At 64.4% G+C, this 15,627-nt stretch overlaps 1 protein-coding gene across 4 annotated transcripts in view; it reads left to right on the top strand.

Moving 5' to 3' along the window:
* The window catches only part of MEGF6 (multiple EGF like domains 6), an 86,569-nt gene that overhangs the window by 50,744 nt on the left and 20,198 nt on the right, over positions 1–15,627 (top strand). For all 4 annotated transcript variants that reach the window (XM_027604492.2, XM_027604447.2, XM_027604406.2 and 1 more), the window contains exon 5: positions 8,293–8,415. In XM_027604492.2, coding sequence (XP_027460293.1) covers positions 8,293–8,415 — 123 coding nt within the window. The remainder of the gene's footprint in view (positions 1–8,292; positions 8,416–15,627) is intronic.

Below are 15,627 nucleotides of genomic sequence, written 5' to 3'. Positions count from 1 at the left end.
GTCTGAGAGAGAAGCCTCCTTCCAGCCCCTTCCTGGCCCTGGCCCTTCTTTCCTGCTTCTGGGGGTCCTGTGGGGGGCTGTCTGGTCACTGGCCTGGCTTGTTACAGTCCCTGTGTCCACCCGGGCACCTGCTCGTCATTGCGCCCCCCCCCCCCCCCCGAGGAGGGACACAGGACCTGCCTGACTTCAGCAGGCGGAGAGGGGAGTGAGCAGAGGTGCTAGCAGAGCCAGAGCCCGGGGCCTGGAGCATCCCAGGGTGGCCTGTCCCCCCATGAGTGGGCACGGCCTGGTCTCCACCCCTGCCCAGCGCCCAGTGCCACAGCTACCTGTGGGTGCCCAGCACCTGCTGTTCTACTCTGGAGCCTGCTCTGTCCGTGGACCTGCATCCTCGAAGTCCAGGCACCTAGGGGTCCTGGGCAGTGACTTCTGGGGGCTTCTCCGGTGCCACTCCTCTCTCGCATGCCTCTGTCTGCAGAGGGCTTAGCTCCTCCTGAGACGTGGGGACCCAGGAGTGCCCAGTCCCCAGGAGATGGCGAGGTCCAGACCTGCGGGCTCCCCCTCAGAGGTCAGACAGTGTCCTCGATGCCTTGGCCTCCTTGGGTGCCATTGGAGGGCCTGCTCGGCCCATGTCTTGTCCCCCCGGAACAGACAGACTCCACAAGTGAAGGGGAGCTCGGCCGTGATCTGCTTCCTGCCGGCCCCCCACCGACCCAGGAACATGGTACTTCTGCCCTGAAGCCCCATGTCAGGGGCCTGTGGTGGGTTGGGCCCCACGCTCAGGGGTAGTGTGGCGTTTTGGGGGCAGCACGGGGCCCTCACCCCAGCCCGGGTCCTGGCGAAGGAGCCCAGCGGCCGCCCAGCTTGGAGAGGAAAGCTGGAGCCGGCCTGGCGGGTGGGGGGAAACGGCTCCTTCTGCTGACACACAGACATTCCGCCGGGCAGAGACGCCCAGCCCGCATTTCTGCATCGGGAAAGCATTTCCCAAACAGCTTCCAGACCCCACAGCCGCGGGCCTGGATGCGCTTGGCGGCACCGGAGCGGGGGTGGGGGCGCAGTGGGGCGGCTGTGGGCACCGTCTGTGCGGCTGGTGGCGTTCTGTGCTCGGCGGGTTGCTCCCTGCACCACCATGCCCAAGTCCTCCTGCCTGGCCTCGTGGGGATGGAGGCCCAGAGTCCTCCGCAGTCCCTGGTCCTTCAGGGGCATGCTGCTGGAGCTCATACCATACCTCGTGTTGTCCTGGGATCTGAGGACCTCACTGTAGCTCTCAGACATTGCTGGTCCCCAGAACTGTGTCCTATGGGCAGGACTTGGGGGTCTGCACAGGAGACTGAGGCTGGTGCCCCCCGCTTCCTGTCTTTGGTTCTTCCTCCTCCCATGGCCCTGGTCCTGAAAGACATCAGAGTGGAGTCTGCATGGGACTTAGTGATACTTCGCAGGGTCTCTGCAGGGCCTTCACCCCAGAAGGGTGCTAATGGAGGAACCCAGGCCCTGTTGCCCAGCAATCTCTGAGTCAGAGCTTCTGATGGTGTCCCTCTGCCCCTCCCTTGGAGACAGAGCTTGTCTCCACGGCCTCCTGTCCCCCTGCCTCCTGGCTGGTGGCTGCAGACGGGGGAACCCTCGGGTTTCTATGAGCACTGATTTGTGAGCTGTTGGAAAATGAGATTTACATTGCAGTGATAAACTGCTAGCCCACATGGAAGGCACCATCCAAACAGCGATCTGACAGTGTGACCATCAGAGAGACTTAGGGAGGCTTCCAGGGTGAGAGGCTGGAGTTCAAGGGCTGGTGTGCCGTTCAGAGGGAGGACAGGAGAGAGGCTCACCCAGGAGGCTGTGGCAGACAGGCAGGCAGGTCCCAGGCAGGCCTGTTTCTGCCCTGCCGGGTGCCTGGCAGGCAGGGAGCCAATGGGAAGGGCTGGCCTCTGCACTGCAGGCAGGACTGGGGAAGGTGAGGTGCCTCTCTCCCACGGGCTTGAGGTTGCCCCCTGGGACCCCCTGTGGGCTGGGCAGAGTGCCAGCCAGCAGGGCCTTGGCCCCAGTAGTGGATCAGGAGGTGGAGGGCCGGCCTAGGCAGTGTCCCAGGGGTGAGACCTCAGGGGCCAGCATGGGGCTGCGGGTCAAACGCTCATGAGGCCTGTATGCATAGGTTCTTATGATGCTGCCTGCTCTGGACCAAGCTGGAGCCTCAGGCTGTGCCCTTGAGCAAAGTGGGGGTTCAGGGGTATGGGGTAGGATGTGCCTCCAGGGCTAATGTAGCCTGACACCTGGGGCTTGCTGCCCTTGCTAGGGAGTCCATTTTCGCTCTGACCCTCTCCCACCTGCTGTAGGGGTGCAGGGACTCCCTCTGGGTGTCAGCCCCCATCCAGTGGAGGACATGATAAGGCAGGGTGCTGGACACCAGGCTTGGGGGCTGCAGGCGTCTTTACCCCCGGGGGATTTCCACTTTGGGGGTTGGACTCCACGTGCCTGGCTCTCTCCATCCACCTCACACTTGACAGAACCCAAACCACCTGTCTTTCCGAAGCCCCCAGTGGCATTGCCAGGGTGGCCTCCCTTTCTGCCTTGCTGTCTTCCGTGTAGCTGCTGGGAACGTATGTGTCCGTGTGCAGGCACGTGCCTGCACATGTCTGTGCGGGGTCCTGTGTGGGTCACGTGTGTATTTGCACACGTGGGTCTGTTTGTGCACGTGTCCCTGTGTGTCTGCCCGAAGGGTGCCTGTGTGCGTGCCGCGGGTCCGCGTCGGGGTGCCGGGAGCGCGCCGGAATACGCGGGGCGCGGGGCTGTGCACTGCGGGACCAGAGCGGCCCGCGGGGGCGGGGCGGGGCGGGGGCGGCCCCTCCGCCTAGTGGATTTGGCCTTCACCTGCGGGGGGCGGAGGGAAAGCCGAGAACAAAAAGGCGAGGGGCGGGGCGCCGGGCTCAGAGCGCGGCGGGCCGCTGGGGTGCGCGCAGCTGGCTGGCCGGCCATGGGAGCGTCCCGCGGCCGCGGGGGACTGGCGGCGCTCTGGTGCCTCGGGCTCCTGGGGGGCCTGGCGCGCGTCGCGGGCACGCACTACCGCTACCTCTGGAGGGGCTGCTACCCGTGCCACCTGGGCCAGGCCGGCTACCCCGTGAGCGCCGGTGACCGGAGGCCAGGTGGGCGCCCGGCGGACTCTGCGCGGGTGGGGGGGGCGGGCGCCTCCCTCCGCCGCGGGCTCCCTTTGCACCTCTTTTTGAAGCTGGCGCCCAGGCGGCTGACAGCGCGGAGGCTGGAGGGAGCAGGGCGGGGGCAGTGCCGCTGGCCGCCGCTTCCTCTGGGACAGGGCCCTTCCTCCCTGAGTCATCCGACCTTCTGTCCCCTCTCTGGTTTGGCTGCAGGGTCTGCTGACAGCTGAATGGCCTCTTGACCAGAGGGAAGAGAAACAGCCCCTTGCCTTTGCCTGTGGCACGGGGGGGGGCGGGGGCATTTGCCCTACACTGGCGGCTCTGGGGGGGGGGGCGGCAAACAAGAAGGCAGGCTCAAGAGAGAGCCCTCTGGGGTCCCTGAGTAAAGTCTGCCGTTCCAGGGTCCCCAGAGCACGGCCCGTTGGGGGTTGCGTGTGGATGTGGCAGGTGCCATCCTTTCTGTCACCTTCCCCAAGCCTTGGGGGTGTGGTCAGCCCAGTGGGCTGCAGGGTGAGCCGGGAGGACCCAAGCAGCTCATGGAAAGCGGATACACCCTTGTCTGGGTCCGTCCTGCCTCTCCCTGCACTTTAGATCTGGTACCCACGCTGGGCCAGCCTCCCCGCAGGAGCTCCTTAGAGCTTGGGACCGGTCATCCTTGGGAGTGGGAGGTGGGGCGCGGGGAGAAAGCACCTGGGTCACAGCGCGGGGCGGGGCGCGCCCCTCCAGGTCGTCCCTGGCCCCTGAGTGTGGCTCTGTGCAGGGCACCTGGTCTTGGAGGTTCTGGCCCTGCTATGCTGTCCCCTGAGACATGCCAGCTGGGTCTCAGGCTGGGTCCCCACGGGGTGGGCAACATTCCCACTCGGTGGCTCAGCCAAGGCCAGGCCGCTGTGGCAGTAAGTGCCGTGAGGCTGTGTAGCCTGCAGAGGGGGGCTGTGTGGGGCTGGGCTTTGGGGAGCCCCCACCCTGCTCTGGGGCCTGCGTGGCCTTGTGGAAAGGAGGACGAGGGCCTGTGGAGGACGGGGTGCCATCTCTGGGCATGAGGACCCCGTGGCATGTTTGGGGCAAAGCAGGTTCTGAACTTGATAACCATGTGAGTGGGCTTCCTGGCAGCGTCCCAGAAGGCTCAGGTTTCCATGGAAGCATGGGTGAGGCTTCAGAAGGGGCTGATTGGGGGGTATCTGCAGGGGCAGCTTATGGACCCCGGCATGAGCCCCTGGCCCAGGAGCTGGTGGAGCCTCCATGGGCTCCCAGCAGCATTGAGATAGGTTGCCCAAAGCACGACCTGGGGAGTCAGCCCAGTGTTGGCTTGGACCCGCCTGCTCCTGGCTCCTCTCTGTGCTGGCGTGAGCTACACCGGGACGTGTGGCGGCTGGGCCTCAGGCTGGAGAAGGCAGAGGGGGTTTGCACCCGGCTATTATGCCTGGTTTCACTGGGTCAGCATGGGAGACTCGGGACCTTCAAGCTCTCTTTCAACTTGGGGGCGGGGGGGGCGGGACGCAGGCCCCCCTCTGTGCTGTCTGGGGGAGTGATGTTTTCTCTGTAGTTCCAGGGCCTAAGGTGTCAATGCTCAGTTGGGGCCCTGCCGTTTGGGGTCTCAGGGCACTGGTCCCACAGCAGGAAGCACCGGGTGTAGGCAAGTTATCTTGGCCGGAGAGAGCAGGCCTGCAGGGCAGGCCCTGGGGAGGGCATCCAGCCCCCAGAGAACACAGTGGACCTCACTGGGGGAGTCAGGAGGTCGGGCTGGCCAGAGGCCCCGTGTCTTCCCATCTCTTTGTCCCTGACCTCCTGCCCCCTCCTTTAAGGGCCCCATGATGACACTGGGCCCACCTCGAGATCCTTAACGTAAGCCCACCTGCAGAGTCCCTTTTGCTGGTGGGACTCTAGGGTTTGGGATGTGAACCCTTTTGGGGGGGCATTATTCAGCTGACCCCACTCAGATCACTGAGCCTGTGGCTGTCAGGCCACAGCCGTGGCCACGGCCATGGGCACAGGGTCAGCAGCTCCAGGTGTGTGCAGTGGGCTGAAGACAGCTCTCTGCCCTGCCCCCACGTGGCTGCCTCTGGAGTGGGGCAGGCAGGGTTAGGGAACTGGGCCCTGCCTTGCTGCCTGAGTGTCTGTCTCCTCTCTGAAGGGGCCCCAGCAGGAGGTCAGGTGGCCAAATGCCCTGCTGCCCTTCAGCAGGCTTCCCTTGCCCAGAGAGGTGAAGGGGGAGGCTTCAGGTCCTTCAGCCCTGAGCTGCCTGCCGTGTCCAGATACCCACACGGGCTGACAGCCCTCGGTGGCGCTGGAAGTGGAGGCTGAGCTCGTTGCACCTAGCCGGGCTGCCGCTCACAGATGCTGTCCCTGCCAGAGGCAGGTTGCTGATCACCAGGCAGTGCCACCCCAGGGGCCAGGGGAGAGCGTGGAGCTGCGGTCAGCGCGTCAGCCCCTCCCGAGAGGGGCGCCGTAGGAGACGGCTTGCAGACCTGGCCCTGCGCATCTTAGCAAGGAGCAGCATTTCTGTCCACTGGTGTGGACACTTGGGTCTGAATGTTCCTGTGCGGGCAGCAGGGGGGCCAGAACAGTGGTCATGTGGGCAGGGGGTGTGAGCCAGGGCGGGAGGCCCCCGGCTGTCAGGGCAGCCCAGCTGGAGGGGCCCTGCTGGCTGACGGCAGCCTCCTGCCCCTGCATTCCCTGAGTGCTTCTTCCCAGATTGTCGTCTGTCCATTTGGTGTCCTTGCAGCCCACAGGCCTGATGGGCTGGCTGAGGGGCTGATGCTGTCCGGGGCTCCCCTTGCATCCTTGGACGGCTTGCTCAGACCTGCCCGGGAGCTGCTGGAGGATGTGGTCTTCCAGGTGGGCTTGGCCCCCCAGTCAGGGGTCCGAGCGGCTCAGGGGTGTAGCACTGCCTGAGCCAGCCTCTCTCCTAGCTGGGGGTCTGGAGTGAGCCGAGTGTGAATGTGGGGCTGCCGGAGGAGAGCCGGCTTTCCAGAAGCAGCGCCCCTGCCTGCCTGCGCACCCGGCCCCGGGGCCACGTCAGGAGCCCAGCGGAGTGCCAGAATGACGCCTGGCAGGGCTGGTCTGGACACTGCGGCTGCCATCCATCCCCCCCAGACAGCACACACCTGGCGCGTCTTCCCAAAGCTTCGCTAAGCACCTACTGTGTGCCCAGGGCTGTGTCCCCTGCGGTCTCGTCTTTACCTCTTCTCAGTCCCCGTGGGTGGGTGCTGCCCGCCCTCCCCTTCCATCCGCTCCCCACCCAGCTGACTCTCCTGCAGGAGGGCCCTGGATCCCTCTGTGCCCCTGCCTCTTGGCGGCTCTGCTGGGGGCCTTTGACCTCTGCCTTCAGGCTTCTTCCCGAGAATCACCCGGCTCCATTCTGAGAGAGCTCCAGGCTGCCACGGGCAGAAGAGAGCCTCCCTGGGTGTTCGGTCTTCTCTCTGAGGCGCTTGGCAGGGCCCCAGGGGTCTCCCCGGAGTGCACCTGGCCTGTGTGCGCAGAGGCCCTGGCCTCCTGGGATTGGTTTGGTGTCATTTCTTGGGCGCCAGGTCCATTCTCAGCTCACGGGCTGGAGGCACGGTTCCCGTGCGTGTGGGAAGCATAAGCTCATGGGCAGGCATTGGGGTTGGCGGGGGGAGCCTCGCCCTGTGGCCCACCTTTGGCACTCTTCACAAGTGGGCTCAGATGGCCCGCGTTTTAGGATGGAAGCATGGGAGCTGGACATTTTCACGGTGGGAACCGGAGGATGGAGTTGTGGCTTGTAGATGATGGAGTGGAGCGTCTGTGTGTCTGTGGTTGGGGAGGCTGGTGTCTCAAGAGTGTGGACTAGCCCGAGGCCCGGGCCTGGGCTTCCATCCCCATGCCTGGTGCGCCAGGGCCCCCCCCCGTGTCTGCAGCGGCTCCCCCCTTGGTCTCCGTGTCTTGGACAGTCATGTCCCTTGCACACAGGTGTCTCAGCAGCCGGTTCCAACCACCTCAGTCACCTCCCAGCCGCCCCGGGGGCCCAGGTTGGGGGACGGAAGTCTGGAGGGAGGGATGAGAGGTGAGGGCAGCCCCCACCTTCCCCGTGCCTCTGCGTTCCTCCTGGAGGAGGTGACCCTCCTGGGGTGCAGGCCCGTGGGCCTCCAGCTCTAGGGCGGGTCTTTCTGCCTCTCCAGTTCTCAGCTGGGCTCCTGCGGTGGCTACCCAGGGCCTTTGGGCTGGCCTCATCCACTTCTGGTCAGCACGTTCCCTGGGCCCTGAGGTGCGGTGGGCACGGGTGTCCTGCCCTGGTGGTCGGTGGTCTCAGAAGGTGGGTGTTCTCCCGGAAGTGCCTGGGTCCTGTCTGGGGGATGCTGCTGGTGGTCTCCTGTCCCCCTGGCATTGGGAGGCCCTGGGGGGACCCAGGCAGACATCACCCGTGTTAGTTCTCCGGGACAAATACAACAGTAGACGTTTATTCTCTGACTGTTTTGGAGGCTGTGTCGGCAGCTCCCTCTGACCCTTCCTTCTCTTGTTTTTCCGGCCTTGCGTGGCCCCCCTTGTTCCTTGGCTGTGGCCACCTCATTCCAACCTCTGCCTCCCTGTGTGTCTTCTATGAGGACCCTAGTCGCTGGATTTAGGGACCCCCTTATCCAGCATGGATAACTAATTACATCAGCATCTTCAGGTCACATTCTGAGGCTCTGGATGGATGTTAATCTGGGGGACATTGTTCAGCCCTCCTACCCCCCTGCCAAAACCTGGGCAAGGGCATTTCATGAGTTACTGGTTTTTCCTTTTGGGCTCTTGGGTCCCAGAGAAACGGCTGACACCGTCCTGAGAGTATTTCTGGATTTGGACTTTGGAATTGAGCATGAGCTCCAGGTTCAGTCTTGAAAGGTGTGAGGAGCTGGGCCTCTCCCAGTGCCCTCTGCAGCCCCTGCATTGTCCAGACCACCGCTCCCTGCATTCTCTCTGACCCCCAGGGCTCCCCACATTCTGGCCACCCCCAAGGTGGCGGTCCTGCCCCCCGAGCAGGCTGGCCAGGTGTGAGGGGCAGGCCCCGCCTTCTCCACACTCTGCTCCGGGCAGCCAGCGTGGGCCCGGAGCTCAGAGCTCAGGCACCTGGGTGGGGTTCTGTGTCCTCAGTGAGGAGGCCTGGATCGGGGTCCCTGGGGCGGTTAACCCTTGGCCCTGTGTCCCTGTCCAGATGTAGATGAGTGCCAAATGCACAATGGCGGCTGTCAGCACAGATGTGTGAACACACCAGGCTCCTATCTCTGCGAGTGCAAGCCCGGATTCCGGCTCCATGCGGACGGCAGGACCTGCTTGGGTAAGCGCCCGGCAGCCCTGGGTGTGGCTGGCCCCATCCTGGGCCCTGTGCTACCTCCCTGCCTGGGCTCCTGGCCTCGGCAGTGCCCCCATCCTCCTGGCTGTGCCCACCGGGCTGGGGCTGGGGCCCCTGTCCTCCTGGACTAGGAGACCCTAGGGGGCCTGTCTGCTCAGTGGCTCCGTCCTGCTGAGTGTGTGCAGCTCCTTGGGGTTCTCGCCAGCCTGTTATGGGGCAGGGCTCCCCCATGGTGAGGCTGAACCCTGTGACCCTGGGATGCTGAGGCCATGTTCCTGGGGTGCCTCTCTTGGGGAGGAGCCTCTGGGCCCCCACACTATAGAGGGCCTTCTCAGCCGAAGCTGTGGTGGTGGGTGAGCAGGGTCCCAGGCCCGGGGACCAAACTTGGGAGCGATTTGGGTACTTGCTGGGTGGCAGAGGTGGCTGGTGAGGGCAGGGGCAGGGCCAACTTGAAGCCACTCTTGGCCTGCAGAGCTGGGGTTCCTAGGCCCAGGCCCCCCCACCCCAGCCTTGGGAAGCATAGGGGGCTGGGCTGTGGCGGGTGGGGAAGAGGTAGCTGAGAAGCAGGACTCCAACCCTCACTTCTTCTGCAGGGCTTTTTTTCCATGGGAAGTAGACTCGATGGAGGTGGCCTGGCCACAGCCTGCTGTCCCTGCAAGCATGGAGGGTTACCGGGGAGCGGGGGACGGTGCCAGGCGCCTGCTGAGGTGGAGGGTTGGGGGGCTGCAGGCCAGGGTCTGGTGCTGACCACTCAGCGCTCAGTCCCCGCCCTCCCTTGCCCCTCTCTTGGCTGGCTCTGGACGCAGGGGCCGAGGGCACGGGGCTGCTGTGTATGGGAGGCCGTGTGGTGGTGGTTCTCTGGGGGGCTGGGGGCAGGACCCCCCTCATTTCCACCCTGGAGACGGAGTGGGCCTGGCAGGCTCGGAGTGGCCTCATTCCTGCTCGCCTTGCTGCTATGTGGCAGGGCGGCCCGCCAGCCCCGGGGGGCCCTCCGGGCACACACTCTCACATGTCCGGGCGCCCGCAGGGAATGAGGCAGCTACTCCGCAGTTTCTCCGGGTCGGGAAGTGGAAACAGATGTGGGAAGTGTTGTAATGTGCTTCCAGACAAATCTGACGGGGTTGCAGCCCCCAGCTGCTGCCCTCTGGGGGCTGCGGGGGGCACTTCTGGGACCCCGCTGGCTCACCCGGGCCCCCGGACATCCTGGAGAAGGGTGTCGCTGGGGGTTGGTCCCAGGGTGGGACCGGGCCAGGTCTGGGGGCTGCCCACTGCCTCCTCCCTGCTGTGGGCTCCCCTGTGAGGGGCCTGGGGCTGGGACACACCTCCCCGTCTCTCTGGTCTCCCCATCTGCCGATGACGCCTTCCCTGAGGTGCTGGACGGCAGGAAGGCCCGCTGGTGATGGGTGAACAGCATGCAAAGGGAGGGGCGCCTTCCTGGGACAGGCTGTGGCCCCTGAGAGTGGCCTTAAGCTACTGGCTGTGGGAAGTTCCGGAGGGGTGCCCCCAGCCTTGCCCTGGCCCCCAGCCCACCGCCTGCTATGCTGGATCTCTTCCCAGGAGCCTTCCTTGCGTGTGCTCTGGGCTCCAGAAGTCTTGATTTGTGGCATTGGTTTATTTTAAAGGTCTCTTTGGGGTCTGATGCCAGGGCTCCTGGGCATGGTGTGCACAGCCTGGCAGGAGGCTGCTGGGACCTCACGGCCCCTCTGCCCGGCACCACCAACACCGTGCACCCAGGCAGGCCCCAGCGGCCTCCAGCTCTCTCAGTGCTGGTGCCCACTTCCTGGCCACTCCCCATCGCTGGCAGTAGTTTTCTCAACGCTGGTGTTTGGCGTCTGTCTCTCTCTCTCGACTATAGCTCCCAGCAGGAAATGCACACTCTGCCCTACTTACCTACACACACCTGGCTCTTTTTGGTGGCTTCTTGGTACCGGGAATCCCTGGAAGCTGACAGCTTGCCAGGGTGCAGGCTGGTGCCTGGGTCCCCCACAGGGGTCTGGGGTTGGGGCGGGTTTGTCAGGTTTGGTCCACTGGGAGCTGCCTTTCCTGGAGGGGCCTGGGCTTTGCTGAGAAACTTCCAGAGTGGATAGCGGTCTCCAGGGAGCTTCTTCCCAGGCAGAGTGGGAAGTGTTTGCCCTTCTTGCTGAGGTACCCCTTTTGGTTGCTGGGGTACCTGTCCAGCCACAGTGGTGGCCAAGCATCTTGGGTCGTGGATGAGCGGCCTCCAGGTGGGGGCCTGGTGGAGGGCGTTGCTGGACCCTCCTTGGGCTCTGAGTGGTGTGGAGCTTGATGGACTTCCTGTCACCGAGAACTGTAGGGCTCTGTCCCCCTCTCCTCTGGGACTCCCAGGGTACAGGACATGGGGAGGAGCTGGGCCTTGTCCGAGGTTTGCAGGATGCCTTCTGAGCTCAGATCACCCTAGGGCTGCAGCTGATACTTATGGGAGAAATTAGTATAGGAATCCTGCCCCCCCCACCCCTCCCCCCCGCCCCGGGCAGCTGCGGGGCTGGCTGCACAGCTGAAAGACAGCTGCTCGGGGACCTCCCCTGCGGCCTGCTGGGATCCTCTCTGGAGGAGGGGTGCTGGTAGCTCTCCTGGGACTTTGCAGGCTGGCAGGAAACAGCCCCAGGCGCCCACCCCCATCCAGCCGCTGGGAGTAAGAATTACAGCGATGCTGGAGGTTGGGGTTGGAGAAGGAGCCCCCCTGCCCCCTGGGGTATGACCATCGTTCCTGTGTTGCCAAGTCATGGGACCCTGAGGGATGTCGGAAGTCCTCAAAGGCACACTTGAGAGGGGGCCTTGAGACACACGAGGGGGCCGTGAAACACTTGTGGAACTTGCCTCCGAGGCAGGGAGAGGACAGGAAACGCACAGCTTTCTCCTTTACAGAAGATTTGGTGGAAATAAAACACAGAAAGGTTTCAGTTCTTAAAAATGAGAATTTGCCAGAAGGATTTTGCCATCAGCCCGAGGCCCCTGAGCACCACCCACTTAGCCTGGGCCCCAGAGAAGCAGCAGTGGCCTGGCATCATGGGGCACTCCATTGCCAGGGAGCCTTCCTGGGTGTGTCCCCCAGCCTCTGGGATGGGAAGAGCAGGGCCCAGCATTAGTCTGCCCTGCTTGTCACCCTCGGGTCATGGAGCTGGCCTCTTCCCTTTTCCAACTTGGGGCAGTAGGGCCTGGGAGTGCTTTGGTCAGGTGACGTGTTTAGGAAGGTCATTCTTGCTTCTCTGTGACATCTTGCAGAGCGCCAGCCTGTAAACCCACAGAGACCCGCCTCTGGGTGCTTTAACACTTGGTGCTGGGAAACCCACCTCCTCTGCGCAGCTGGGCGCTCTGAGCCTGCAGGACACCTGCCCTGTGGTCCCTTCTGGACCCTGCTCTTAGACGTGGGTGCTTCCCATGTCTCCTTAGGCAAGCAGTACACCAGGGGGTCCCTATTAGGGACCACGGCATCACTGGCTCCACCGGTAGAGGGTCCCGTGTGATGCCCTGGGCCAGCCACTTGGAAGAGGTGGGCTCTCCATCCTCCCCTCCCCTTGGCCTCTGCTCCTATGGCCTTTTGGACTCACCCCCCCCCCCCCCCCCCGCCACAACACCAACCCTTGGGGACGATTCTGCTGTCAGCATGCACTCCCCACCCCCATTCACCAGCGGCCGGATGCCCCACCCTGGTTCCCTCTTAGGAGTCCCATGGGCCCTGTGGCGCCCACAGCGTAGGGGAGGGGCTCCCCAGCTCTGCCTTTCTCTGGACCTCCGGGCAGTCTCTTTCCCCGCCAGGCCGGGGGGTCTCCCAGTGAGGGGGCAGCGAGGGGAGGCCTGAGGGAGGCCGCCTGGCCCTGCTGGAGGCCCCAGCATCTGGGGCTGGTGCCAAAGACACAGGCAGCGGGAAGGTAGAGATCTCCAGGCTTGTCTCCAGACCCATCCCTGCAAAGCTGCACGTGCAGTTCTGAGAATGTTCTCCAGTGCCCCCAGTGAAGCAGGCTGCAGCTGCAAGAAAGCAGTGTGCCTTCCCAGCCCCGTGGGCGGCCCCGCCCCTGAGATGCCCCTGGGACGTCACAGCTTTGCCCAAGCCCAGGGGCCCAGCAGTGCAGCCAGCTGGTGCCCAGGGGTGATGGGATGGTCACACTCCAACCCAGCGGGGCCAGGGGCAGCGGACACCCAGCGGGGAAGCAAGGGCAGACGGGGCCGTGCGGCGGGGAGGGTTGGAGCCAGGGATGGGGTTGGGCGGCTGGGCTGTGTGAACAGCAGCGGGGTGCTCATGCCTTTGCTTTACCCCGAGGCAGGTGGTGCTGGGCAGGCGGTCGGCACAGCCTGGGTCCTGGGGCCCCTGTTGTGGCTGTCTCTCCCTGGCTGGTGGGTGTGTGGCCTGTGATGAGGCTGGTTTGGCCCCCGGCACGTGGGTGAGGGCGGCCACTTGCAGAGCCTGCAGCACGGGGGCCCCAGCCGAGGGTGGGGGACAGGACAGCACAAGGCAGAGGAGCGGGCAGCCCATGCCTGGAGGGGTGAGGTGGGCAGGGCCCCAGTGAGTTTTCTCTTCTGCCCTGCCGTGCTGGCCCTGTCCCCAACAGAGGGCTTTCCAGAAGGAAGGACCGTGTGGGTGGCCTTGACCGCACGTGGTGGGAGGCTCTCGGGACCTAGAAATCAAGCCAGTCCGAGGACCATAATTACCAAACCGCGTGAAGGCAGCGGGAACCAGAGCCACCCCTGAACCTGCCTGGAGACCACGGGGCTGGGTTTGGAGGCTGCAGCAGAGCCGGCTGGTGGGCTCAGCATACTGCTGACGGCACTGCCCTCCTGCTGAAGCCAGGGCACAGCCCCTTGCCTTGCCCACAGAGCGGCTCAGGGTCAGCCATCCACTGTCCACCTGCTGCTTCCTCACGGCACTCGGATGTGCCGGGCCCTGGGCTCCTGCTCCACACCCGTGCCCGGGTCTCGGGGCTGCCCCTGTGCCTGCACGAGCAGAGACCCTGGGGGCACAGGCAGGGCGGCTCCCCCCCCGCCTCCGCCGGGGGACGTGTGTTTTCTACTGTCCGGTCTCCAGCTCAGGTAGGGCCCCATTGCCTTTGGGAGTGGACGCCTCGCCTGGAGGCCCCTGGGTGGTGGCGGCCCCTGCTGGCAGAAGGCGGGGTTGCAGTCCAGCTCCTAGAACCCGCGCAGGGTGGGGGCTGGAGCCCTGGGTCCTGGATTTGCAAACCCGGGAGGGAGGGTGTGTTAGCTCAGGCGCTGTGACAAGTCCCGCCACCGCGCTGCTTGAAGAGCAATTTATTTTCTCGCAGCTTAGGAGGCAGGAAGTTCCAGATCATGGTGCCGGCCAGTGTGGGTCCTGGTGGGGCCTCCTGGGATGGAGAAGAGACACAGAGAGACAGAGATCTCATGTCTCTTTTTATAAGGACGCAAGTTCTGTTGGATTGGGGCCGCAACGTTATGACCTCATACAACCTTAAATTTCTCCACAAAAGCTCTGCCTTCGAGCACAGTCACATTTTTGTGGTTTCAATTTTAGGGGTGCGCTTATGAATCTTGGAGGGACACAAACACTCACCCCAGAACCTCCCGTTTTCTGCTGGGCTCTCGGCTTTGCTTCAGGTCTGAGCGTGGTCCTCATTTGCGGGAGCGCCCAGGCTGGGACATGGATTCCATGGCCGGGTTTTGAAGTGACGCGAGGGGCCTGGAACCTTCCCCACCAGCTCTGGGCACTGGCCACGTCAAAGCCGGCTCCTCCCCGAGCTGCACAGCCCAGTGCCCTAGAAAGATCTGTCTCGTTGAGCTTTCCGGGAACCCGTGGCACAGTATGTGCGGGATGACACGGGGCTTGGCTCCCTCATGCACACAGCTTGGGAGCATCTGGAATGTTAGGACTCGTGCAGCAAAGCGGCAGGAGATTGGAGCCCGGGTTCCCTCTGCCTGCCCCCCCTCCCCCGTGATTTCTCCCCCGCATGCTACAGCAGGCCCTGCGCCTCATCGTCCCCATGCCTGACTTGGGGGCTGTGCCTGGCAGGAGGGGCTCCTTGCCTGCTCCTGCCACAGCTCCCTGGGTCCTCCTGGGTTCTCCTCCCTGCCCTGCCGGCCTCCCTGCCTTGGGCTCCAAGACCCTCCCTCTGTGTGCCTGTCCCACCCTGTCAGGAGGAGCTCTGGTCCCCATCACGAGCCTCCAGCAGGGATGCAGTTGGACCGTGAACACAAACAGCCCCAGGACCGGCGGGTGCTCAGGTCATGCTCGGAAACGTCTGAGTGACAGAGCTGAAGCATAGCGTGTCAGCGGGGCCTCGGGGGGATCAGCGCAGACTCGGGGGTGGCTGGGTGGGGAAGGGGCTTCGTGGCTGGGCGACAGCAGATGGTGGCAGCCGGCCCTGGTTGGGCCCAGGCCTTGTGTCTCTGCTGCTCCACTGTGCGTGTGGCAGGTGCAGCCAGGAGACACAGCCACCGCTGCCACCCCCGTGTCTTTTCTGGGCACGTCCCGCTAGGGCCGGGGCCCTCGGCAGGGGCTCCCCCACCCTGTGCCTCACGGGAGGAAACTGGGTGCTCTCACGAGTGCTGTGTTTTGGACTTTTCAAATGTGCTTGCCTTGAAAGGCACTAAGAGCATCAGCGTGGTCCTAGGGTCCTCAGAGCTCTGTGGCCACATGCCTAGTGTGTGTGGATGCGATGGGTGGGCCTCGGTGCCGCCAGGCCTGCCGCCCCTACTCCCACGTAACCCCCCCGGGGGGCTCCAACAGGAGCAAGGCCAGGCCTCTGGGCCATGGTGGCCTCCATGGCAGCCCCACGCCCACACTAGCCCTGGCCCTACAGGAGAGTGGGAATGTCTGGGCCCCCTCCTCCCACAGCTGCCCTGCTGCCTCCTCCGGGAGCCTCCCAGGCTGCCTGGCCTCTGAGCCCCGGACGCGCTGGCTCTTGGTGATGTGGGATGGCTCTGGAGCGCCTGTCTACACCCGGTCCTCAGGCAGGCTGGGGACAAAGATCTGGAAGCGGGTCATGGTCCGTGAACCCTGTGTATGGGCCGAGAAGCAAAGCCAGGCCTGTGAACACCACAGGAACAGTGTCCCCTCTCAAAGTCCTGCTTCTGGGTCAGAGATGGAAAGGAAGAGGGGCGCAGAGAGTCCTGGAGGGTTTCTGTGGGAGGTGCGCCGAGCCCGATGAGGGTCGGCCCCTGGGCTGGGTCGTCCTCCTGAGCTGTGTGCACAGCTCCTGTCTGTGTCCC

This window comes from Zalophus californianus, chromosome 4 (genome assembly GCF_009762305.2).
Source record: "Zalophus californianus isolate mZalCal1 chromosome 4, mZalCal1.pri.v2, whole genome shotgun sequence".
NCBI lineage: Eukaryota > Metazoa > Chordata > Mammalia > Carnivora > Otariidae > Zalophus > Zalophus californianus.
Note: the sequence above shows the minus strand (reverse complement) of the source record. Positions and strands in the feature narration are given on the sequence as shown.